Consider the following 26,466-nt stretch of genomic DNA (forward strand, 5'->3'; position numbering starts at 1 on the left):
ACGTTTTCAAAATCAAGATGAGAATCAAGGGATTCGGTACACACAATTGAATAAATATTGAATGTATTTTTTTCTGACATTTCCGGATTTTTATATATCATATATACAGAGAAAGTATAATAACTTAGGCAAGTGTTCACCGGATGGATTTCGAACGACTTGTCAGGATAATTCTAATTTTGGAAAGTTCCCTCAAAGTGTTCGCAATATTTTCATTATCATACGCAGCGTAGAGAGAACGTCAAACGATGCAAAATCATCGATTAAGTACTATACTTTAAGGAGAATCACGAATACCACCATCTTGCACAGTACAAGTCTCGTTGGAACTCATCGACGTTATTTTGGTCACAGATGGATATTTCCTGGTTAAGTCAGAGGATTTTATTTCTTTTTTCTTCATCGATGATATCATTACTGTGCAAAATGGTGCAGAAGCTGCTCGATTACTGATTTGATGCAAGTCCGATGACTCGCGAAACTGAAAGAAATTCCTAGTCGGACTTTTTTTATCGATAGCCTAATTAATATTAGAAAGAGTTAGGCATTTGTTAATAAGCTCGGAAGAATTGTGTAACGCTAGAGAGTATATATATATATGTATGCAGAAGTGCGAATCACACATGAGTTCGTGTACAAAGTGTTCCGAAAGGCTCTTCGCTGTATAAACATTTGGCTGGGAAGATGAGGAAGACCGAAATTTAGGTTAAACAGGAAGATCAAATTTTCAACGCAGTGAATTAGTTGACTGCGATTTGTGATAATCTAGAAAGACAGAATTTTGGAAGGAAAGAATGACTCGGTCCACTCCTTTGTTTTACGTGCAATGTGTAAAGTCGAAAGTAAGTTCAAATGACGCAGTTGCCTAGCAGTGGTTCCCGCAGAATAACTGCTTTAAGTACAGAGCATCGTTTTAAGTATTCGTTATTTATAAATATTCATCCGATACTCTCTTTCAGATTTCCATCCAAATTTGTTGAATGAGCGAATCGTTATATTGCGGACGGATGGAACAGTGTGATCGAGGCTTTTGAGAAAGCGATGTGGGGTATTGCGTCCCCTTAACTTTGTCTAGAAAAAGTGCCTACTTATCTATGCTTAGAATTTAAACGCCATTACAGGGTACTTTCATGGAAGATTGTTAGCCTCTATTCATTAACGGTAGCAGCAATAGTCTATTAATTAAATAGTATAGTCTGATAGGATTACTGGAGGCTCCGTTAGATTATGTTGCAAAGGCGATAAGTGTCTCAATGACAAGATCGGAGGTTTACAAAGGAGACTTATTCCCACTTGATTCATTTCATCTTGCATCACAAAAACAATTTGATCTGCACAACATCTTAGACTCACATGTCATAGCAATTTACATACAAATCAAAACATTGTTAACAAAAATAAAATAATACATTGCGAAAGCAATGATTGTTAATTAAATTAAATTAAATAAGTTAAATTACATTAAATCTATATATCAGACAAGTAACGTGGAACGTTTTCACCAGTGTAAAAGAATAGCAGATAATTCTTGTTTTACAGAATTACACTCGTGTCTCCCTTGTCACCTTCGGAACGCTAAGGAAGTTCCCTAAAATTTTAGTAATAGTAATCTCGATAGTTGTAGTTAATAGTAATAGTAGTAAAGTCTGTACAGGCGAGCGCGACATTAAAAAGAGGACCAACGATAAAACTCGAAGTAACTTATACGTTACTTAATCGTTAAGTTCGTTCGAACCGATCCGTAGGCATTGCAAATGAACACCTAGGAGAAGTATCACAACATTGTTTGTGCCAGAGAGCAGAAATCACAGAACAGAACAATATTAATATATACTGAGTTTCGCACAAGTAGGTATCATTTTAAATATCACATATTTTTTAACGAAGTTTGAACGATAGTATTTGAAAGGTGACGTATAAGGATTATTTGTGAAAATACACGATACAAAAAGAAATGTTATGTATATCTGACAGTGTACACGCAAAAAAGTTATGGAAAACATTGTCGAGTGATTTCATAATTCTCACTTAACCTCAATGTACTTTTGATCGAGGGTTAAAATGTCAGGACTTTTTCAAAATGAATTGCAGTGTTTCTGATATTTAAAATGCTACTTACTTTTTCTTTGTTCTGTATTTTCTGCTCAGCTTGTGCGAAATGAAATGAGCAAATCGACGAACGAGTAATAAGTAAGGGCTGATTAGGTTACGTCGACTCCCTTGGAAGAGTTTCAATCAACGTCCAAGTTAATCACGGAAATAGATTATTGTATTCATCGAGAATGTCTGCAATTTATACCGCAATGAGAAACTCACTGCAGAGATGAACTCTTCAGCCTGTGATTATAAACAGTAAAAGGAAAAACGGTAAAAACGTTCGTTTATTCAGGACTTGAAATTCTGGCTACGTGAAATCGCAATGTCCTTTCTGCGTTTGGTTCCTACATTGCGGATCTCGTTAATCTTTTTCATTATTCGTTGTTAATTCTACTGATCGATGGATCAGAATTCGATAATTTGCTCCCCTGTATGTTTCGAGTCGGAATATCAATCAATATATATTATAATGAATTTATCCCTAAGAAAAGTTTCGTTAATTTCCAGATTTGCCGGAATCCTCGGCGTTTGCAACTTGCAGAAGGATCCCCGGGAATTCCCTCTGCGCGTTATTTAGAGAGCGAAAAAGAGACCCAGGCTTTGAATAAATAACCAGGCGACACGTTAAGCTGGATCGACATGACCATTGTCAAAAGTGAAGTCCAGACATTCCGTCTCAGGCAAGTCCAAATTCGTTTGAGCTCTGGGTACGTCATACAAATCTCCGTGGAGGAAACACGTCACCAGCAATTAGGACATTTACGGATGATGTGTTTCGATGAAACGATATAACGATTAATGACTAAACACTCTGGACCGTACATTAATCCTCGTTCTTCGGGGTCATCTTCATTCTTCAGGATCATCATTCTCCAGGATCCTCCTCTCTAGGTTTCCGGATAGGACCCCGTGGAATTAGCTGGGCATCGCCGGGACCACGGTCGCTTTCTTGGGGACGCTTCTCTCCGGACTTGGACTAGGACTTGGACTGGGCGACGAGCTCGGCGACCTCGAGCTGCTGGAACTGTCCCTGTTCTGCCGCTTCTGCTCCAGGATCTGCTTCTTCTCGTGGAGGGGTCCTCGCAGGATCTTCAACATGGTCTCCAGCTCGTAGGCCTGATCCTTCAAGTCGTTGTAGTAGTTCAGGTCCAGGCCCTCCTTCTTCGCCTTCTTGTGGAGCACCAGCAAGTGCCGCCTGTTCAGCACGTCCGGCATCATGTATTCCTGCGGAGAATCGTAAGCGTTACGTATGACATCGTTTATTAACACTGATAGAGAATCTCTGAAGCAGCTGTTTGTCATGCCAGAGGTCGGCCTAACTCTCGTCGCTCTTTTTCCAGGACCCCGGAACCTCGTTCGGAAAGTTCCTCCAGGCTCAAACTTCCAAAGTCGTTCCCGGCCGCGCGGAATCACCGCAATCTCGCGGAATCTTATGTCACCTTGAAAGCTCCGGGACGCGACGAACAAGGTAATGGCCTTCGAGCACCGCAACGAGATTTCCTCAAGTTCTTAAAGCGGTACAACTTACTTCCCGCGTCAGGAGGAAGTATATGTAGTACGCCATGGCGGTGCCATAAGTCACGAAGTAGGTAATCGGCTCCATGATGTCCCAGGAATATTCCCACCAGGTCAACCTGGCCAGGATCCCGAACTGCACCGACATCAGGAACAACCCTATCCACGTCGAGAACGTCGCTCTTCTCTCGGCGGTGACCTCGAGCTCTGCGCGCTTCTGCAAGGCGGGGGACACTTTTTATTCGTAAAAATATACCTTTATGTAAGTATGGAGTCAAGGTGATATGAAAGGTTCATTATATGTAAATATGAAACAGGATATTTATGAAACTTTTCTCCAAATTGGGTGCTACGAATTATTTAGAACTTCAGTACGCGGTTATGGAACCCCTAAAGAAAAGCGGCACCAGTGAAATGACTTTTTTGATGAAACAATTTTTCTGTTTATCTCAGAGTAGAACCGAGAATACATACTTCTTTGGAAAAATTATAATTTACTCGCGATATGTACAAGTTGAATATTTAATCTTTCTCATCTTCCCTTTTCAACCCTTTAGAGGTTGGTTGGAGCAGAGTAATGGAATTGGTCTTTAGTATATATGTATAGATGGACCCTCTCATAACTCCTTTTAATTCCCTGATTAATTTCATCTCCACCTGCTCCAGGGGTTCCAGTTCCAGACGAAGCTCCTCCAGCTGGCTGACCACCTGTTTCTCCAGGTCGGCGTTGTGCTCGCGCACGTGGAGGTGGTCGTAAAGCTGGCTCACGAGGGTGCGCACTTCGTTCAGCTTTTCCAGCTCCTCCTGGAAGATATTAAGCTCCGGTTGAGCGTTTTAGGAGACGTCGAAGAGCCAAGAGCTTCCGGAAGAGGCATGCATCTTACCATTGTGTGCCTCTCTAGCCTAGGTGGAGTTACGACGTACTCCACGTCGTTCACCACCAACCGGAAGTCCTCCTCCAGCAGGCACTCTATCGTTGTCCCTGCAGATATTCTCGTCCCATCTGCGGATTAATCCCGCAAATTGTACACTCTATCCCTTTCATTCATTTACATTTTCATATTAATGTCGATAAATTCAAGCTATGTGTCCAAAGACACGAGTGAACCGATTCTGTAACGAAGAGAGATCATTGTTCGATTAGTTCCTATCTCTTAAAGTGATATGAAAGTCTGGTTTATGAACCTTTTCTCAGAACTGGGTGTATCGCATCTTTTGAATCCTTCATCATGCAAATGTAGGGGCCCTGAGGGGAAGGTCATGATAGGCATAAAATTAAAAACTGCTTAAATTTGTTTAAATATTTTTAGAAATGAAATCTCATGGGTATCAGAACCTTCCTGAGGGCCTTCATGTTCACGTAGGAACATTTCAAACGATTCGGTACACCCAGTTCAGAGAAATGTTTCATGAAGAATCCTTTGTGGGGGATCAATCGATCCCTCTAATGTCACCTTATCACCTTTCATATCAACTTGGATATCTTGGTGACCTTACTTATCGTGTACACGGTGGCTCGGTCGATCCCTGGATCCTCCTTCTTCAACATATCCAAGAAGTCGCCGACCGTGTGCGTGATGGGCTTCAGGTTGAAGACGCATTTCTCCTTCCTGGACGTCAACGGAACAGTGATCCTGGGCAATCCTCGGTAGTAGGACACAGCCACCTCTGGAAAGAGGAATGATTCATCCAGATAAGAATTCTTCATTTTCAAAGTAATGCACAATGCCAGATATTAATACCTTCCTTATGATTTTTAAATACAAAAGCCAAGTGATCAAAATTGTCGATATTAATCCTGACTTTTAGAGAGAAAAATCAGCCGGTCACAGTCGATGATTTTCAAAGTTAAAAAAAATCAGCTGATCAAAGTCGATGATCCTTAACAACAAAAGTCAGCTGATCCAAATCCACCATATTGATCGTGGCTTTTTGGAAGATAAAAATCAGTCGATCGCATCGAGATATCAAACTGGCAAGTACTTGTGCTGTACAGCTCGCCCGTTAATTGTATAATCCTTGCAGGAGAGTTCTCCTGGAGAAGGGAGGAGACCATGACGCCCACGAGAGGCACGTGGGCGGCTTCCATGAAGAAGCTCGCGTGCGATCGAGAGCTGGGTCGTAACCTGATTAGCAGCCGTTGATATCAAGGAGGTATCAGACTGTGGAGAGCGGAATGAGAGACGGAACGAGAAGCAGGACGGAACCGAACGCGATGCCAAGTGGTGGGTCCGCTTCGATCATGGACTACGTGGGAGCGAGAAAAAAAAAATAAACACACCTCCTTGGAAAGGAAGAAATTTTAGGAAAGGAAAATCGTCGAACAGGTGCTTGATGGAGGGAGAACAAAACATTTTTCTCTCCTACGAAAATTATTATCCATGCCAAGTGGTGGGTCCACTTCGATCATGGACTACGTGGGAGCGAGAGAAAAAAAGAAAAAACACCTTCTCGGAAAAGAAGAAATTTTACCTGTTTCTTCAAGGTAGTGATCTTTTATATATGTATATTTTTATATACGAGACCCTATCATGACACTTTAATCGGAGGTGCTTAGAGGTCTGAGACGGCGTTGCGAAATTACCGAAGTGGGGTCTTAGGCAAGAGCCAGTGGAGGGTGCAGGAGAGGACATCGATCCGAGGTACACTGGAGAACTTATTCATATGTTTGGGGGCCAAGAAATAAAGGAGGTGTCCCCAGTTGGCGAGGAAAAGTCTCCAACGCCCTCCAACAATGCAAAGCCACCCTCTGTTAACGATTTGGCCAGCCCGCAAGCGATTTCTTACATTCCAGACGAAAAGGCTCAAGTGGAGTATTCAGGAAGAACCAGGGGAGGGTGCCCGAGGTAGAGTACAGAATTTATTTAGTTGTACATTTAGTAGGGGATGATAAGGAAAAGGCCTCCACGGATGCATCCCTAGGGATGGAACTCCTCGGGGTGTCTCGTTGATGCAAGACCTTATCGACCTTGTCAACGACTTGGCCACCTAGATAGGGAGGAAAATCCCTAGGGCCTCCACAGATGTAAGACCTCGTTGGATCAACGACTTGACTGACCCTAAGAGATACCTTACATCCCGAGTCACGTAACCGAAATGAAGTTTCAGATGAGAGCTGGTACTAGGTTGATCCTCGGTGGAACGGAGAATTTATTGAATCATACATTTACACTAAAAAAAAAAAAAGAAGAAAATGCTTCAAGCATCCCCAGTCAGCAAGGAACATCTTCAAAGCCCTCCACCGATGCGAAACCTCGTTACGTGGACAACTTGTCAACCCCTAAGAGGCTCTTTACATCTCAAGTGACGCGAAGAAGTTGAAGTGCAGTTTTAGGCGTGAAACAGCGGAGGGTGCTCGAATTGCGTTAATCCTTCTTCGCGGTCGAGAACTCGGTCTTCGGGTAATCGTGCCTCCTCGAGCGGCAACAACAGGATTGGCAATTAGCAGGTGTGTCCGACGTCTAGGTGCCTCTTCCCCTGCCGGAAGTCGCTGGAGGAACTCCTCTCCCCGCCCAATCTTCCCAACGGGGAACTTTCCTCGAAACTTCGCCTCGTCAGTCTGCTCCGAGATATCGTACCACTGATATAAACGAGTCCTCGCGACTTATCGGCACCCCGCCCTCAATTAGTACGTACACGTTTCTCCCCAAGATTACGAAACGGTCCTCCGAGTCTCCAAAGACGTCTGCCCTTGTTGCGAACTTCTCTCTTCACGTGCTTCACCGCTTATCTTCTATTAAACTTAACTTAACTAACTTAAAATTGTAACGTTTCGGTGATTGTCGACTTACACATAATTACAAACTAAGTGTGCTTGAGGACCTCGGTACGATGATCGAGTATCGCTGATAGTGAGAAGTGAACTTCACTTTGATAAGATAACTGGGGTCGAAGTCAAGCGACTAAGACCCTTTCCGGAGAAAATGTACGTAAGGAACACCTTTGATTCGCAATATCAAGCCCTCTTTCCTCGAGAATATCACCTTGCCGGGGGTAGAACTCGCTTTTGAGAAAAGGTCACCCTCGCCGCCATCTGTGAGGGACTCTGCGAATCAAAGTTGGCGCCATTTTAGCCCGGCAATTTCAAACCTGCGGAACGCGTTTCGCCGACACGGATGCACGTTGGATAAATACCTTATTTGATAGTTGCAATATCACAAGGTATATTAGTACACTGGTACTTGTTTTCTCGTTTCTTTTCTCACGTTTCCTTTCTATTATATTCATTTTCTACACACGTGCGGCCATTTTGGGAGAACTCGAAGCGTCGCTTTCGCCGTCGCCGCGTCGAATTTGCCCGAGAGAGTTTCTGATTTGTTCGGGGAGATTTATCGCGAAAGTTTGTCGGGAGGATGTATATATACATATAAAAAGTGGAAAAAAACGTTTATCCTGCAGGAGTGGTCGAGATGGGCGGCGTGCAAAGCGGAGCTCACAACCTCGGCGACGCTTTGTGGGTGCAAGAAAGACAGCGTCAAAAATGGCGGTAAGCGAGTTTTCATGTCCGTTCCATTAACTGCGACAAATGTTTATTTCAGATAGGAGAACGCCGTATTTCGTTTCCCCCATTTTAGAAACTAGGACGCAGTTCCCATATTGGATAGAAAAATGTCGCGATTTAAGGATTATATTTTTCCAACTAAGCTATTCATTAAGGACCATTTCAAGAACGACATAGGCAAATAGTGATTTTGGATAAGAAAACGCTGTACATTAAGGACCACCTTAAGAACATTATATTGGATAAGGAAACGCCACACATCAAGAAGCATCTCTAGAATTAGACAGGCCATTTTTTTTTATTTTGGATAAGAGAACATCGCACATTAAGGACCACTTCGGATCGAGGCAGGAAAAAGGGGCGACCTTAATCCGATGAGGTTGAATTATGAAGCGAAAGCCCACTCGATATTCCGGCATGGTTTCGGCCTTCTATTTTTAATCTTCGATTTCCACGGAAGCGGAGACGGAACGCGAGGGTAATGCGGGGGGAAAGTTGGAAAAGGGATGAAAACGGCCACTCGATTAAAACGTCCTCAAACAGTCGCTCAGGCACTTCATTATCGAGGAGCTTTCGACTTTTCGTTTGATTTTCGAGAATCTCCCTGACGACGGAGGAGGGAAAGCGGAAATTGCCCGGGGAACGTGCCTCGCCCCGTTTCCATTGAACATATCCATCGGAGTGATCGGAAACGCGAGGGATCAAATAGAATTCCACCGGGAAGTATTAAGGCGATATCCAAGGGGATTAAACTATTTAACAAGGGGAACTTTTCACGGGATTTCCGAGGAGTTCGTTACCTCCGGGCGCGTAATTTGCACATCGAGGCTTCCATCTGTAACGAGGTGGAAAAAGTGCAGTAATGGCGTCGCGGGTCTTGAAAAATTGAGAGAAGACCCCCGCGACACCGTTACAGCTGGGAAAGGACGAGCTTTCGGCTGGCATTCGTGATCCCGTTTACGAGGTAATCGCTAATCGCTAATTGAGGCACATTAGTGCGCCGGTCGAGGCGCTCGTTAGCGGTCCCGGTCTACTTCCTTCGTATACAACTAGAACTCCCTTCCGAGGCGACGTTCGTTTCGAGATTTCTTCGTTAACGCCGTGGATAATTAAATCGAGACACAGATGAGGTATACACCTCGAAATACTGCTAAATAAAACGAAGGAAACGTCCTTGGGGGGGCTCGTCTCGGTCGCCGTGGCCGCCATCTTGGACGCGCCATCTTTCGCCGGGCTTAAAATGTCCTTTCACTAGCTGCATTTCTGGAAAAATTCACCCAGCGAAACGTTCCCTTGTTTTATCCTATTTTAATTCTGCTGTTTTCATAGTCCGATCAGGGTGTAAAGTCTATATACTCCACGACTATAGACTCTCTACACGACCATAGATCTCCGGTGACGCGGCCGCCATCTTGTTCGGGCGTCGGAATCGCGAGCCCACGCTCAAACCGGCCAAAATGTGGGGAAAACGACTCGGTTCACGTCGGGCTTCAGTCTAGTTGCGATACTTCCGTTAAGCCTCGGCCGCAAAACGCGGTTGGAACGCCCCGAACGAGCCGCGTGAAAGGAGAGAGAGGGCTAATTAGCGCAGGTGGGGACGCGACCGGGCACCGGAACACCGGATATCCCTTTGAGAGCGATCGCGCGCCGCGAACAAAACCCCTTTTGCCGCTCTCGGAAAGGCTCGCGACGAATCGCAGGCGACAGGATGGCGCATGGCGAGCGGAACCATCGGAAATTCATGAAAAACCCGCTCGACAAACGCGCAGTGCGCGGTAGGACACCGAAGTGCCGCCATGTTTGCCGTCAAGATCGTCTACCTTCAGGTCACCATGGAATTTGCCAAGGAAGACGAAAGGTAAAAAAGAAAGTAATCGAGAGGAAATTATATCTAATCCCTCCGGCCATGATCTGAAGGAGACAAGCTGGTCCCTTTGACAGGCCAGCCATAGTATATTTCTTAAAGGTAGCTATGTTTGACTATTTTAATAGATTCCAATATGGCGGCCTTTTGGAAGGCGCTGAACGAGCCAGAAATAAGACCTCCGTGGGAACACCCCTCTTGTCTCTTTTATATCATGATTCGGATGGTATTTTTTGTCGTGGTTTGTTTTAATTGTGGATTTAAAAAGAAAGGGATGCAAGGGTCCATTACGAAGTGAAGCTCAAAGTGCACAATGAAGGAACTAATGGCGGCCATCTTTCGTTGAGTGTTCCCGCTGTTTCTTAAGGTGAAGTGAAAGTGACGTTGGAGGTCTCGTTTATGAAAATTTTTCCAACGGGGGTACCAAATATTGTGAAATAATAATTAACCATGCAAGTACAACATTTAAACAATTGTATTGTCGATACTACTGAGGATAATGCCAGTGCAGCATAGCTACTTTCAACGTGAAAATTTTTTAATATCTTCTAATTTAGTACTAATTAGGTGCTAGTTAGTACTAAATTAGCGAATTTGGTGCGAACAGTAAAAGAAAGCCGTTGCGAAAGTAGTAAAAGAGGTCATTTTTTAGTGGTCGTCGCAATATTACGCGAATCTAACACGTATAAAAATTAAAAACTGCTGCATTAAGGAACAAACAAAAGGCTCTACAATTAGGTGGTAATTTAATGCACCGAGCATGAAATAAAAACATTCTCATTGCATCCCCTGAAACTGAAACTGAATTCGGTACTCAAGGATAACAACCTTTGTAACCTTTTACATTCATATAAACCTCTTTTTTTTTTCTTTTTACAAAGACGTGAATTATCGTCTCCCAAAATATTTCCCTCTCTACCTACCTCACTCTTTATTTTCCATAATTTATTATAACGAGGTAATGCATGTGCAAAGGCACCTTTAAAAATGCTAATGCGATGTTTCTTGCAAAATTGGGATATACAAGAAGTAGAAACTTCGTTTCTCCCCGAGGGAAAAACATTCAAAGTGCGGCATTAATTTCCCTTGGCGAGCGAAATGTGTATGAAAAGTCATTGTTATTTTATGTCCCCGACTTTTGTCCAATTCTTTCCGTTTGGATTATCTGCGAAATATGAACAGTCGAGGCGAAGGTCGAGGCGCCGCATTCATGCATAATTCTTCAAGGAAACGTTTCCATATCATACGTGCAGCTTTTTCTTACGAGGTATTGCAAACGCGAAAAAATAAAAAAAAAGGTCGTACGTAAATGTAACAAAGAATGGATAATGGGATCCGCAGACCGTGACAAATCTCACACCGTATTGACTCCACACTCGACAATTATTTCTGTCAACTAAGGAAATCTGTGTTCGGATAAAAGCGTCACACCTTTTACATAACAAATTTAGCAAAGGCTGAAAAAAAATCATGCCACGTGTCTTCGGTAAATCCGTGATTATTCAATTTATCATTTACCTATTTAATAACAACTCCATTCTGAAGAAATGAAATTTCCCGATTTTCTAAATTTAATTTTTTTTATACAAAACTCTTTTACTTAGCCTAGACTAGTACCAAGAATACATATATACCTTTTTTTAAGTAAAATTTCATGAGCACCACGTTCTTCCTTAGAGCCTCTATAATCACGTGTTAAAGTGTCAAACGATTCGGTGTCCCCAGTTTTGGTCAATATTTTATAAATATTTTATAAATATTTTGACGTTTAGTATCCCTTTCATATCGCCTTAAATGTTTGACCAGCTTTGATTAATATAGAAAAAAAATCGAAATTCGGCTTGGAGTGACTCGGAGCGATTTGCCAGATTAAACGAGAAGGGATGAAAATCGTTCCTTAAATTGATTATTAAAAAAAAAAATTGTCCCACGTGACCAGATGGAATCGCGATTAAGTTCCTTATTCAGGTACTTGCCCTGTCGGGTGTAAACACTCGGTGCTATTGCCATTGCCTTTCACTGTTTGTGGTCGAAGACGTATCGGTGACCGCGAAACTCTCGCTTTAAGTCGGTTTCCAATCCCCATGGTTAAGACTCGGCCTTAACCCGAGCTCGAGTTACGTCTTTCTCTTGTTACGTCTCGCTTTCACGGCCACCGACCTCGGAATTTCACTGCAGGTTGCAAATCTTTCAAAATAAAGGGTAAGGGTGGGGTGCGCACACAAGTACACACAAAAACGTACGCAATTCGAGGACAGTCGCAGAGAAGGGTGCGATAGGGAAACACATGAATATATAGAAGTATTCCTGCTATGTGGAGGGCTGGAAACGTATAGGGTAACCACGTGTACATTAAAATGTACGCAATGTGACAAGCAGGGTCGAGGACAAGAGTAAGGTGGGGGTGCAAGTAGGAAACGTTCACCATGTACTCGAGGCCCGAGTAGTCCGAGCAGTTCTTCGGTAGAGTCTCGACCGAGTGCGTGTCGGTGTTCTTCAAAGACTTCTAACCGAGTGGAACGAGTACCGAGAGGTGCGAATTGACAGGAAAACAGGATAGGTATAATGTCGACAATTATCCTTACTTCCAATGCCAACCCGTGCCTATAATTCGAATCATATTTTACGTCACGATTATTGAAACATTTTTTAAAATTAATACGTAACATCGCATCGACTGTTTCATTGTTGGGTTAGTGGATGTTTCATGTAATATGAGGAAAAGCGAGGAAATGGACGCTTTATTTTCTATGTTTCTCCTTTTTTTTTTTATCAGACCAGGGTGAGGATTTCATACATTCGACGTACGTGGTCCAGGGGGAGGTTAGTTCTGGGTGGAGGTGGCGATAAAAAATGAAATGGGCTCACGCGATTACGTACGATTGTCGTGGCGCTTTTTACGCTTGCGTTCCTTTATCGGGTCACTGCGTGTCGGGCTTTCTGGAAAAAGAAAAGAATACCGCGAAAATGCGTAAAAGTGGTTCGAATCTTCATTTTTCGAGTAGGGGAGCGAATTTCTTGGACTGTTTTTTTCTTTTTTTTTTTTTAAAGCCATTACATCTTTCGAAATGTTTCCCAATGTTATTCATGTATTTATGTATGCGAGGCATTTGATGTGGCGATTTAAATAATGACGTTTGTGTGTGTACGAGTAAATGTCGAATTTCTCAGTCTTTCGGAAACTTTTTACACGACAAAAGGCACCCGTTATTTCGAAATTTCCTCATACGTTTATGGCCATTGTGCAATGATTTACATCATCGTATCAAGTTTATAATTCTCGTATGACCTTGTATACTCCAATTGCGCGGAATTTGAAAATGTTTTTCACTGTTGCATTTCATGCCACTCGAGCTTTTAACGTACTTGCAAATTTAATACGTATTTAGTATGCAAAATATTTAACGCTACGATTTAAATTAGTACGCACCCCGTATGTGAACGTACGGACAAATTCAGAATTTCGTAATGTCCATTAAAATTATTTTATTCGACAAAATTCCCGACAATGTGTGTTCACGATAATTGAGTACCGATTTAAGTCGCCTGGAGTTTGTATGCTTTGTGTACTTCAATTGCATATATCATTTGGAAATGTTTTAATTGTTGTAACTGTATAACATTTCGTGCCACCCGAGCTCGTGTCCTCGGAAGGAATATTTCTGGAACGCTTTCGAGTTGACTGTCAATTAACATTGTTTAGAGCGCCTTCTGCGGTTACTGCCAATCCCGTTGCAAATCACTCGAGGACTGACAGAATCGATCAGCTGATCGGCGAGTAAACCGCGCAATTTCGGTTAACCAGGGTCGTCTGATAATTTTCCTGGGAAAAAGATAAATAGTTCCAAGGCTTCATCGACGACATTTTTCCGCACTCATTTTGCCTGCGGTTATTATACGCTGTTAACATTTTTTGTTGTTGTCAATTTAGTGCATTTTAACCGGGTTGGTGTGTTGCAAAATGCGTTTTATTCAAACTAAGTTCAATAGAGAACGTATAAAAAATATATAGTACACAGTATCTGAGTAAAACTTCTGGTACACATGTTTAGAATTCGTTGAAGGCATTATTAACAGTACGATTAGTCGGAATAATAGTCTTGGTACATTTTCATAATTCTCTTGAAATTGTCGTCGAGTTTCAAGATTATACATTTAATTCCAGAGCCGTCCTTTGAATTTCAGGTCAAGGTTTAACCCTCGATTTACCTCGAAAAACTTCAACGAGTCGACCTCGCTCTCGAAGCATTACAAATTTCATTTTCAGTTTTGGACCATAATCATAGTAATTATTTATATTTAAGACTTCCCTCGTCTTACCTTCAAATTAATTGGAATTATTTCAATTAGGCTGGAGTCCTTAAATACCGTATGGATTTACATCCACTGAAAAAGTCTCGAATCATTGACATTAAAATTAATTTAATATCCGTCAAGTTAATTTGACATCTAATGCAATATCTAATAAATCAATTCTAAATCGCGGAATTATTTGTCGAGAGATCTCGAATCGACCTTACGTCAAAACCGGCATTACAAATTATTATGAAAATTCAATTGGGCCAATTTCGCCGATGATGACCCCGCCATGTACTTCCGTGACCATTATCCAGTACGTAATGACTATCGTCATGCAGCGTACAATTTCGACGACAATGGACGTCGGAAATTCGATCGCGGGATAACCGCGTGCGAAAAGACATCTTTTTTTTTCTCTCTCTCTTACTTTGCGTTTTGCCGTTTATTCTCTCGGTGCGATCGAAGGCCGGAATGACCGAATGATTTCCAAAGCTCTTATGCGAGAAGTGTCATTGCGCCGCGAAAAACGCAGCCTCGTTATGCCCGACGACCAGCCTTGACACACTGTGTCAAAAGTCTTTTGTCACGTGGAAATCACGGAACGTGTCCCGAAATACGAAACGGCGGATTTCTACTTGACGACCGTTTTGAGATTTCGAGCCATGACTAGAAGTGATTACTCGGATGAAGGCCACGTGCAAACGTCATTTGTTGACACGTTTAGTTGACATCGTCGAGTGAAGGTCGGACTTTTTATTTCACCCATTGAGATTTTCATCGAGGTATTTTTCCATCCTCCACGGTAGAATTGAAAATCCCCCAAATGGAATTAGTCCGATTTCTCTGTAACTAATTTCCAATTTTTAGGCAATTGTACGTGTACTTTTTTTAAGGTAAAAGCCAAATCGATGTCTCGGCGGGCTTGAGAGATATTAAGAAATTCCTAAAAGTACATTTTTACCTCCTTTTGCCATTTTAGGGGTCGAATTTTTCGAAAAATCCCTTAGTGAGCATATAATGAATAAAATAAAAATAAAATACGAAAGGGACATAACTTTCGTATTTGGCTTTTAAGTACATAGATTATGAACTGAAGTTCATCAATATCGCGCCAATTGATATCAGTACAAGGGCTGATTGCATCGGAGAGTCTCTCTCGATGGGGTTGAAAATCCTGGAGAAATGATTTTCCGGGAAATTGCAGAACGGCCAGAAATTTCCCGAGCTCGATCACCATTAAACGTGGGTACGCTATTTTCCAAAATACTCGGAGGAGAATCCAGTCCATCTGGCTCAATGAGAGAGCAGCCGTTTGCGAAAGGCTTATCGGGTGACCGCGTTATCAGATATCGGGGATCGTGAGCAATCGACTAGCGTTCGATCAGCGAACGACGTTTACGGGCAACCTGGCTTTTCGTTTGGCCATGGCCCCTGAATGTAGAATGCACGTCCCGGTACGCGAATAAAAAACGAATCGGTAAAGGGAACTCGGATCAGGGACGTTTCCGGTCCGGTCGTTTCCGCCCTAGAGGGGGGTTGAAAAAAGGTAAATCCAGGAAAAAGGAAATACGGCACGCGTATTCCGGACTTTTTATATTCATTTTTTATTCCCCCCTTTTCTGCGGAAAAAGAACTACGTTGGTGAAAAAAAGAGAATGCCGTAAAAATTCAGAAAAAATATCAAGAGTAATCTAATTCTCTTATCAGGCATATCTTTTACTAGGAGAGACATGTGTATCGATTGATAAACACTGATATGTTGTGATCAGGAATATCCAGGGAAATCCGATTTCGATGTCACTTATATCTCCTCTACACCAGGAGAGACAGATGTCGAGCAGATATCCACCGATATGCGGTAATCACCAAAGTGCACCGAAATCTGTCCGTGATACGCGTTAATAAAAAAAATCCCTCGATATCATATAGAGACAGGGCTCTCCTCCACCAAGAGAAAAGCGTTTCGATAGACACACGTCGATCGCGAAAGTCCACCGAAATCCGAGTCGGATATCGGCGGTCTCACTTCGATCGGAGCCCACTTCCGGTCTCGCTTCCGGTCAGCTGGTCGCAATTATTCCCACCTCGTACTTCCGGTTTTCCACCGGACCTTCCTGTGCAGCTCGTGTCTCCGGACCTTTCCCTCTTCCTCTTTCTCTCTCTGCTCTTTGGATGTAAAAACTCTACAAAAGATATTAAAATTCTTCATCAATTTCAGACTTTATCTGACGACTTAAATTAATACGCCATGATGATGATGAACTTATCAACCAGTTTTGAACTTTATCATATTTCATCGAACGTGGTTGATACCACCTTGCGATACATGTTTGAATTTATTAATTTCATTTTTGTTCATTATTAGGTTTGGGCCTAAAATTGATAATTTTTTATCTGACGACTTAAATTAATACGCCATGATGATGATGAACTTATCAACTTTATCATATTTCATCGGACGTGGTTGATACCACCTTGCGATACATGCTTGATTTTATTAATTTCATTTTTGTTCATTATTAGCGTACGATTGCCCACGATTTTCCGCCGTGATCTCTCTCCTTTTGTCTTGACTTCACGTCCGGATATTTTCGTTCTCTTCTTTCCTATTTCTTTTTTCGCCTTTGAAAAAGTCTCTCTTGGTCTTCTTTTCTGTGTTGCAGTCGGAGATGTTCCGATGCCTCGCGATAACGTTACGTAAGGTCCTTTGAGACAATGAAAAGGCGACACGCCGTTTGGTCTCGTCTTCAAGGATCCTTGAGCTCCCTTCCTGCGCCTTCACGGTCCTTACTCTCGTAAAAAGAATCCAATTTAACTGGCAGTCCTTGCCAACGTGTAAAGTCGACGTCGGCCATCGGCGACTCTTCGTATGACGCGACCGGGACGAGAAAATAAAAGCGGCGAGATTCGCGCCTTTTCGCGAATCTCGGAAATGGGAGGATTTCATTCAGGAAATATCCAAAGGGAAATCTCGAGAAGAAAAATGGAAGGATCAAGGAGAACAAAACCTCTCCACTCGAGCGAATACATTCTTTTCGTAAATCTAATCCTACATCGAGGAGGAAGAAATTTCATTTAACCGAAGAAATATTTTCTTTTTAACTCGGTTTACCGAATAGTTTGAAACTTTACAGCGTGAATAGGAAGACTATAAGGAAGGTCCTGAAACTCATGAAATTTCAATTCTTTTCTAATTTGTTTATAGGAATTTTAAAAATAGTTTATAAAAAATGAATTTTCGCGAGTTTCAGGACCTACCTTAGGGTCTCCATATTCACATTTTAAAGTATGAAACGATTTGAGACACCCAGTTCTATGAAAAGTTTTATGAATTATTTATGAGGGAATGTGTTAAGGAAGCTCGAATTTGCATTGGAGTAGATTTCAGGCGCCACTACTGTATCGCCTTAAGAAAACTGGAATTCCCATTCAGTTAGATTTCATAGAGGGCGCAAAGTCGCGAACACGAAGTCACCCCCTTAAGGAAGTTCAACCTTGCATTCGGTCCACGTCCTTCCGGGAGGTTTCGCAGATGCGAGATTCCCATCTCGCCGCAGTTGCGGGTAAATCGACAAGTCTCTGTATAGAGGCAACGCTCGGCTCGCGGTTGCGCAGTCGCGCAGTCGGCCCCGAGGGTTGCGCTTCCGCCTCGGGGATTGATTCGCTCGGAAGAGGCGTTGCACGCTTCCATTTCGGTGCACCCTGTTTACACCGGAACTGCGTATACCCGTTAAGAGAGTACCGGATATATCGGATATTCCTGCTTCCCGATAACGCCGCAAGGATCCTTCATGGGACCCCTTTAACCAAAACTTAGCTCTCCGCCACTTCCGGCCTCTCGGGCATCGTCGCTCTCCAAGCCGGAAGTACCTACGAACCTTTACCTTGTAACAATTTGTTAAACAAAGTTTATACCGTCAACAGGATTCTTGAGGAAGTCCTTTGACCTAAGGTTTGCCTTCGGCAACTACGTAGCTACCCTCTCCGGTATCATTGCTTTCCAAACCGGAAGTGGAGCGACTGCAAAGTTGCAATCTACCAATCTGTCGGAGGAATCCTTAATGATATTGCAAATCAACTCGTACCACTTCTTATGCTTTATTTCGGGAGGAGGTACCATCTAATTGCCTATCGGGATCCTTTGAAGACGCGAACAAAGCTTCCTCCTCTCCAGAAATGTAGGACTCCTTCCGGGTGAGGATAATTCGCCAAAAGGTCTGTCGTCCAGGTCCACTTCCGGTTAGTTAACTCGGATCCTTCGGGTTCACCCTCGACATAACGCGGACAACGTGCACCTTGAACAGTCCACGTGGCGCACTTCCCTCGTTGAGGTAGGTCGAGGGTAACCGACGTTCCGAAGACAAGACTCTTCAGTAACTCCCTTAACAGAAATCAGTAAACCTAATAAATTACGTTAAGGTGATATCAAAGTGGCATCTAAAGGATCAATTGTTAATACAATTTTTCTCCGAACAAGATACACCGGATCATATCAAAGTTTACAACGTAAATATGGAAATCCCAAGGAAGGTCCTGATAACATGAAATTTCAATTTTTTAAAATATTTCTTTATATTTCTTATATTATTTTGCATGTATATATATAAAAAATTAAATTCCACATTCACGTTGCAAAGTTTGATACGACTCGATGCACCCAATTAGGAGAAAAGTTTTATATAAAAAAAAAACCTCTCGTACCACTTTAATATCACCTTAAGGTCACTCTTTGATGCGCTCTTCTTCCTCGTTCTTTTCTAGGGTTCGCTTTCACGGGGCTCGTCTTATATTTCTTCTTCTCCCTTTTTTTCTTATTTTACTTTTTATATATAAGACCGGAACATGGGAAAGGGTTCTCACGGTGACATCACATACAGGTGCATCGCAAACCGCGGATCGATGTGTCGTTCAACTCTCTCGACGCCCTCTTCGTGGTCGACGAGGAGACGCGATAAACGCTCCATGCATCGTCCTACGTGACGATAATTAATTAATTTTCCCGTAACGGGCGTGTAACGTTATTTCAGGTGGAGACGAATTACCGGTCGTATCTGATCGTACCTTATAGATTAAGGGGACGTGAAAGTGGCGTCAAAGAGTTCTCCTTCGTGAAACTTTTCTCCAAACTGTTTGTACCGATTCGATACAAACCTTACATTAGTAAGCATAGAGGCTATAAAAAAGGTCCCGACACCCATATAAATTGTTTACAAATTTCTTCATACATCCAACCGTACCTTGAAAGTTAAGGTGGCGTGAAAGGCACTTTTGAACAATCAGTTGAGTGGATCTACTTTTCGTAAGGAGCAAATTTTTAGGTTACGATGCATGTAATCCGTGTAAAAAAAACATCTGTTGCCATTTTTATTTTTATTTAAAAATCCGTTATTATTTTTATCTTCAAAATGTGGTGGCCACACATCTATATGTGTATACACGTGTATATCGCAAGCTCGATAAAAAAGGTGCGAGTGATGCGAAAATCGTACTCCCTGACTTTTCCCGAAATTTCGGTAGTTGATAATTATCCAATTTAGGTCGTATCGCGTTATCGTGTCTATTGACTGCCCATAATCATGTTAGAGAACATGTTTGGAACCGTTTTCGATACTTCGGAGAGAAATTACCATCCAGCCCCGTGCTCTAGTGAAATTCTAACGCGAAACAGGTGCGACGCGTGTAGATAAATGGCGTTTGCCGTGTAATGGAAGGGAGCCGGGATTATTGCAATTAAACCAGGAGCCGAAAATGTCGGGAATTGAGGGGAGTTTCGGTCCCCCAGGAGTTGCGGGTTGTTAGCAACAATGTCGGCTCCCTCGAGCGGAATTCGGGATGAGTTTTTCAGTCTCCTTGAATTATCGGTGAAATTAATGAATAAGGTGATGTGAAATTTAATTTTTCGCAAAAGACAAAAAAAAACAATTGTACTTATCTCGGAGAAGAAGTAAAAAAAAGACACTTTTCTTCAAGAAAAATTTCATGAACATCGCGTTCTTCCTTGGGGCCTCCATAATCACGTGTCAAAGTTTCAGATCGCTCGGTGTGCCCAATTTGGAGGAAAGCTTTATAAATATTTTGTTGTTTATATATATAATGACCCTTTCATATCACCTTGAGCTTTCAAAACGGGGGAAAAAATTTAAAATATATCTCTGGTTGCAGAGGATCCGGTCGGTACGAGGAACGATCCTCGAGCCAGGAGCGCCGGAAGTTGCTGAAGAGGACCAGGAGCTTGGCGGTGGTTTCCGAGGACATCTTCAGGAATCATAGCGATTCCCGTCGTTTTCGACTCGGGGAACCCTCCGACACCCCCAGGAGGTCCCAGCTCATCCCTAGAGCGAAGCTCATCGACCGGAACTCCCTGAAGGACAGGTTGGTTCCGTGGGAAAGCGAAGGAACTTCCGACGTCACACAGAAAAAAATATGAAATTTCATATACGTCAAGACCTTCCTCAGCGCCTTTCATATCATCCTAAATCGACTTTACGAATTTCTACTTACGAGCGGTTAACGGATATCAATAAATTCCTAAAGACAAGGACTATGCGTATTTGAATTGTCTGAAATTGACAGGTGGATTTTAATTTGCGGTGCCCTTGGAGGAGGGGAACTATTACATGAACATCCAGCGTAGAGTTGATGAATCTTATCTTGCAGGTTGTCGAAAAGCCAACAACATTTGTCGGACTCTTACGAGCGTCTAAACGAGACAAGGTCTTGCCACTCGCGATCGATTTGCGGACTGCATCCGATATCTACGACAATTTCGGGAAATTTCGAACCGTCCTATTCACGATCGAACGATCGGCCCGATTCGGACCGCCTTAATATCTTGGAGTGGCCGGACCCCCCGCGAAGGCGGTTCACCACTGTCCAGGACTTCGACTCGGTCACAGGACTCGTAGACATCGTCGAGGACAATTGGCCGATAGAAGAGAACCGCAGCCTCGATTGCGTTTACACACAGGTACAGCGTTTGCGAGGTCCTGACAGCCATGAAATTTCTTTTTTTATAATAAAATTTAATACTGTCAATAACCAAATTTTAGAATAACTGAAATTTCATGCTTGGCAGGACCTTCTTTATAGCCTCCACGTTCACGTTGCAAAAGTTCGATTGCGTTTACACTCAGGTACGGCGTTTGCGAGGTCCTGACAGCCATGAAATTTCTTTTTTTATAATAAAATTTAATACTGTCAATAACCAAATTTTAGAATAACTGAAATTTCATGCTTGGCAGGACCTTCTTTATAGCCTCCACGTTCACGTTGCAAAAGTTCGATTGCGTTTACACTCAGGTACGGCGTTTGCGAGGTCCTGACAGCCATGAAATTTCTTTTTTTATAATAAAATTTAATACTGTCAATAACCAAATTTTAGAATAACTGAAATTTCATGCTTGGCAGGACCTTCTTTATAGCCTCCACGTTCACGTTGCAAAAGTTCGATTGCGTTTACACTCAGGTACGGCGTTTGCGAGGTCCTGACAGCCATGAAATTTCTTTTTTTATAATAAAATTTAATACTGTCAATAACCAAATTTTAGAATAACTGAAATTTCATGCTTGGCAGGACCTTCTTTATAGCCTCCGCGTTCACGGTGAATAAAATTTAATATTGTCAATAACCAAATTTTAGAATAACTGAAATTTCATGCTTGGCAGGACCTTCTTTATAGCCTCCGCGTTCACGGTGCAAAAATTCGATTTTTGCCTATCACTAATGATAAGATGACTCTATGAAGAAAAATCAAGTTTAACGTTGATTATAACCCAGGTCAAGCGAAAGCGCAAGGAGCACCGGAGTCTAGACAGCATCCTCTTCGAGGACGAGGACGAGCTAGAGTACTTCGACGTGCTAAATCTACTTCCGCTGTCGAACGTCCGTCTGGAGTTCTCCGACCAGGACGAGACCAGAAGCCGAGTCCTTCGTAGCGGCAGGACGAACCCGATATCCAGCGGCGAGGACACCGACGAGAACGCTCCTCGAGTCCTGGATCTCTCTCCTTCAGGCGAGAACGTGACCGACGAGGAGAAGAGCAGGATCCAGGATTCCGTGGAGGAAACCCGAGGAAAGCAGAGAAGGAATCCCTCGTCCTGTCGGGTCCAAGGAAACCACCACCCTAAAAACAGGACCCCCGACCAGGAATCCTTAGCTTCCATCAGGGGAGATCAGAATTCTCCGGAGAAGAGCTCAAAAAGTCGAAGATTAACCCTTGAGGAGGACGAAGAAGAAGGTCCCGAGGCAGGATCGGAAGTCGGGGCGGAGGAGTCCAGGACGGATGTGGAGGTAATCAGGGAGGTCCTGGAAAAAAGGGAGGTGGAAGAGGCGGAGGACTTCAAATCCATCTGGATCTCCGACTCGGAGGAGGTCGAGGAGATGTCCAGGAGGCCGCAGGTCCTGAAGATCGTCGACAACGACGTCACCAGGAGGAGCGGCAGGGCCTCGCAGCTGGTGGAGGTCCAGGTCCTGGATGACGAGGTGGAGTGTAAAGGTCCCGAGGTGAAGGCCACGGAGAAGGACGACGAAGCTTCCAGGACGCATCCTAAGGAAAGGTCCTGCCAGGATGAGCAGGATTCGAGTCTTCAGAGCGAGGGGAAACTGGGAAGGATCATCAAAGAGACGTCCAGCATCCTGGGGAAGGCGTGTAGCGCGGTGAAGGGTACTTTAGGGTTCGAAGCCAAATCCGAGGGTTCTGGGGAGGACGACGGAGTGGACGTGGGTCCTTCGACGAGGACAAAAAGGACCTCTAATCGCGACCAGGATGGGCCGGAATTTGATCACGTGAGGTACAAGATCGTCAAGTCGGACGTCTTCGGCAGGAACATCTACGGGACCTCCAAAGGAGACGTGTCCTTCGACGGGCTCATCCAGTACCTGAGGAAGTACTCGTTCCAGGACCTCCTGGTGGACAACAATGTCGTCATCATAGAGCCGGTGCGCGCGGAAACCATTGAGAGGAAGTCCTCGGCCGAGGGGAAGATCAAGAGTCCTGCGAGTTGCAAAGTCGCGGGAGCATTGCAGAAAAGGACCAAACCTGAAGAGGACGAGGACTCGTCCAGGTCCAGGAGTCTGGAGGGCTCGAAGGAGTCCTCTCTCCGCAGGCATTTCTTTTATCATCCCATCAGGGTCAACCGGGAGCTGATCGACGAGGAACTCCCTGATCCCGACACCGTAAGAAATGTTCGCAGGATGTTCGAAAGTACCCTGCAGCTCAAACGACCTGACGACGAGTTCTCCAGGAGTTGCAGGTAAGGATGTACCTATACCACCGAAATATAAAAGTAAACCTTTGTTTTTACACGCAGAAAAATATTTGGTTTATTGAAGAAAATTGATCCTAATGTTATGCCTTATCAACTGAATGTTATCAATGAACAAATCTTCTGATCCTCGTGCAGGACCCGCAGGAGCGTCAGCATGAAAGACCTGCGGAGGATAAAGGACCAGCTGCAGGAAAAGGAGCCTTTGGAGGTGTCCAGGACAAAGGACCTCGGTGGGACGAGGGAGGCGGAGAAATCCTCTCTCCAGGGTGCCAAAGAGGAGCCGGAGAGTCCTAGGAGCGAGTCGAAGACCAGGATCCTGGCGAGGTCCTTCGAGGCCCGAAGCGGTCACACCTCCCCCAGCGATTCGACGACCCTGAAGAGCTCCGATAAGAGCAAATATCACAATTGGGATGCAGGAAGCGTGAGTTCCGGGGTATCGAGCGACTATCCGGACACGGATCCTGGAAGCGGGGCTCGATGCACGTCCTCTGACGAGGACCTCGACTGTCGGGAGGACGACGAGCTGGACACCGTCTCCGGGCACTTCGTCTCGCAGGACGTCCTGAAGAAAATTCGCGAATGCGGCACCTCCGTCACTTATTACGGGGGCAAGGTGGTGCACATCTGCAACGGGCCCCTGATTTCACCTGCGAGAGGGAAACCGATAAAGGATGTCCTGGGACGAAGAGAGGCGCAGAACGGCAAGGACTTCGTCAAGCTCAGGCTGGTGAAGAGCAACTCCTGCGACAGCAGACTCGAACTTACGGGACGCCTGGTGGACAGGTGAGGATGAAGGGATCTCAAGGAACACCATGAAACCTACAAAACACGTGTTGGTTTATACTTAAGGCATCGGTTTATATTAACAGGTCGAGAAAAACCGGAAACGATGCCACAGAGATCAGTCAGGTCTCAGGGACGAACGGGGACCGAAGGCAGGACCTGAGGAAGTGGCCCATCCTGGAGAACGAGGACAAGTCCTGGGACCAGGAGGGGAAGAGGGAACCCCCGGTCGTTGTTGGTCTCGCTCCGAAAAGGGACGAGCGCAAAGAACAGGAGGTCTTCAGGGCGGATTTCAACCTTTGCAGGATCGACGACCTCGCCAATGGGGTTGGCAAGTTCGGGAACAGCGCCCTGACCAGGTGGCAGGTGAACGAGAACGCGACCAGGTGCGACTTCGGCAAGATGGAGTTCGAGGAGTTCGAGGTCCTGGAGGACAGCCTTAATGGGAACGAACGTTAGGAGGATTTTTTTTTGGGCCTTTGGCCTTTAGAATTTCATACGACGACCTCGGGACAAGGCTCCCTGCGAAATGAACTTTATGCCCATGTTGAGTACACATAGAGTTTCATGTCCATGTTGAGCATACATGATATTTCATGTCCATGTTTAGCATAAATGGTATTTCATGCACATGACGAGTGCACATGAAATTTCATGCCTGTGATGAGTATACATGAAATTTCATGCCCATGATGAGTACACATGGAATTTCATGTCATGGGGGAGTATGTATGTATACATGGTGTTTCATCGGAAAGCGGTCATGTCAGCCTCTATTCGTCTTTTCCAGGATGTCGAAATGACGTCGAGAAGGAAATCTCGAAAAATCGAGTGTCATTCTTGGGATGAACTGGACGCGACGCCCATTTTTTTCATCGACCTTTGAAATCCCTCCCACGGCGACGGAATTATCGAAGTGTCGGCGTAAGGACGGGAAAACTTTTGGAAAAATGGCGCGCGAACGTAGAATTCAGAAGTCCCGTAGATGTTATGGACGTAGGATATATGGAGCCCGGGAAAAGATTTACTTAAACGAAATTAATGTAAAGAAGATAATAGGGCACTTGCTGAAAGGATCGGCAGGGAATCGCGCTGATAAAATTAGGAATAATATTTATATTCCAGTCGGATCGAGTGCAATACCATTGACAATGTGCAACGTAAAAGTGTTGGAAGTGGGTCTGGAGTTTTAAGGGATTCTTGTACAGCTTTCGTCTCGCCTTAAAATCGGACCTGTTGTAATTCTGTGAGAGCGTTTTAACGATTTGCATTTCAGTCGCATGATGCATCGTTAAATAAATGTCTAATAAATTCAATTCGCATGCGGTTCCGGGAAAGGTTTAAAAAAAACTATTGATCCTTCCGATCCCCCTTTCATATCACCTTAATTAATTTTGAGGGTCGGAGGGTGCGTCACGTATGCAGCTCCGAGGGCGATCCCTGGGTCGGGTCTCTATCAGCCCCTAACCTGGAATGATAACCCGATACGGGGCTCGTAAAGGCCCGATGACAGTCGCTTTATACCGCCATTATGGTCGGCAGGATAACAGGGATGTAGAATACCAGCAATAAAGCGGTAACCATGGAGCACCCTGTCGTACGAATTTATGCCCGCGTGCAACTCCTGACTTTTTCCGCCGTTAAACTCCGTAAAAAAAAAATCGGCCGAGTTTAATGGAACCTATGAGAAATATCGCCGGTAGGTTTTCCCCCATTATATACAGTAAAAGACGAACCAAGCTCGACGGGGTCTGTGCTAAAAAGTACCCAGTAGTTTCACCCCCTTAAGGGCCGTAAAAAGTCGACGAAAGATCACGGTGTCCAGGTTAAAAAGCGAACAGTTAACTTTTCCGCTCTTACGACTTGTAGAAGATGAACTGGACGCGATCGTGTCTCTAACTAAAATGTATGAAGCAGCTTTTACCTTTAAGCTCCGCTAAAAATTGCCCGAACGTGACTCCGTTCGTACTTAAGCGTTGTCAGGGATTTCTTCCTCCCTTAAGCCCCGGAAAAATCGACAAGGCGGTACGTCTCTATTAAAATTTATCCAGCAGCTTTGTCAACCATTAAGGTGATATAAAAAGGTCATATACTGTATATATATATATAAAGTTTTCTAAATATTTTCATGTTTTGATAA

The 26,466-nt window shown here is 43.9% G+C and overlaps 2 protein-coding genes across 5 annotated transcripts in view; one reads left to right on the plus strand and one right to left on the minus strand.

Annotated features, from left to right (window-relative positions):
- Window positions 1–64: 64 nt before the first annotated feature.
- LOC105696916 (calcium uniporter protein, mitochondrial) overlaps window positions 65–26,466 on the minus strand; it is a 35,366-nt gene continuing 8,964 nt past the window's right edge. The window contains exons 3-9 of one of the 4 annotated variants that reach the window (XM_012419752.2): window positions 16,361–16,459; window positions 12,858–12,917; window positions 5,110–5,280; window positions 4,497–4,615; window positions 4,270–4,416; window positions 3,626–3,829; window positions 65–3,321 (exon numbers count right to left, since the gene is read on the minus strand). In XM_012419752.2, the coding sequence (XP_012275175.1) occupies window positions 3,013–3,321; window positions 3,626–3,829; window positions 4,270–4,416; window positions 4,497–4,615; window positions 5,110–5,280; window positions 12,858–12,917; window positions 16,361–16,459 (1,109 nt within the window). In that variant the 3' untranslated portion in view covers window positions 65–3,012. The remainder of the gene's footprint in view (window positions 3,322–3,625; window positions 3,830–4,269; window positions 4,417–4,496; window positions 4,616–5,109; window positions 5,281–12,857; window positions 12,918–16,360; window positions 16,460–26,466) is intronic. The other 3 variants (XM_012419754.2, XM_012419753.2, XM_012419755.2) reach the window with 3 other exon arrangements.
- Window positions 7,057–26,402, plus strand: LOC105696915. Its single transcript, XM_012419751.1, has 7 exons — window positions 7,057–7,060; window positions 8,011–8,098; window positions 20,439–20,648; window positions 20,934–21,243; window positions 22,054–23,528; window positions 23,679–24,326; window positions 24,413–26,402. Exons 2-7 carry the CDS (start codon window positions 8,022–8,024, stop codon window positions 24,783–24,785), a joined length of 3,093 nt encoding a protein of 1,030 aa, XP_012275174.1. The 5' UTR covers window positions 7,057–7,060; window positions 8,011–8,021; the 3' UTR covers window positions 24,786–26,402.

This window comes from Orussus abietinus, unplaced genomic scaffold, assembly GCF_000612105.2.
Source record: "Orussus abietinus isolate OABI.00-Male unplaced genomic scaffold, Oabi_2.0 scaffold16, whole genome shotgun sequence".
Lineage (NCBI taxonomy): Eukaryota > Metazoa > Arthropoda > Insecta > Hymenoptera > Orussidae > Orussus > Orussus abietinus.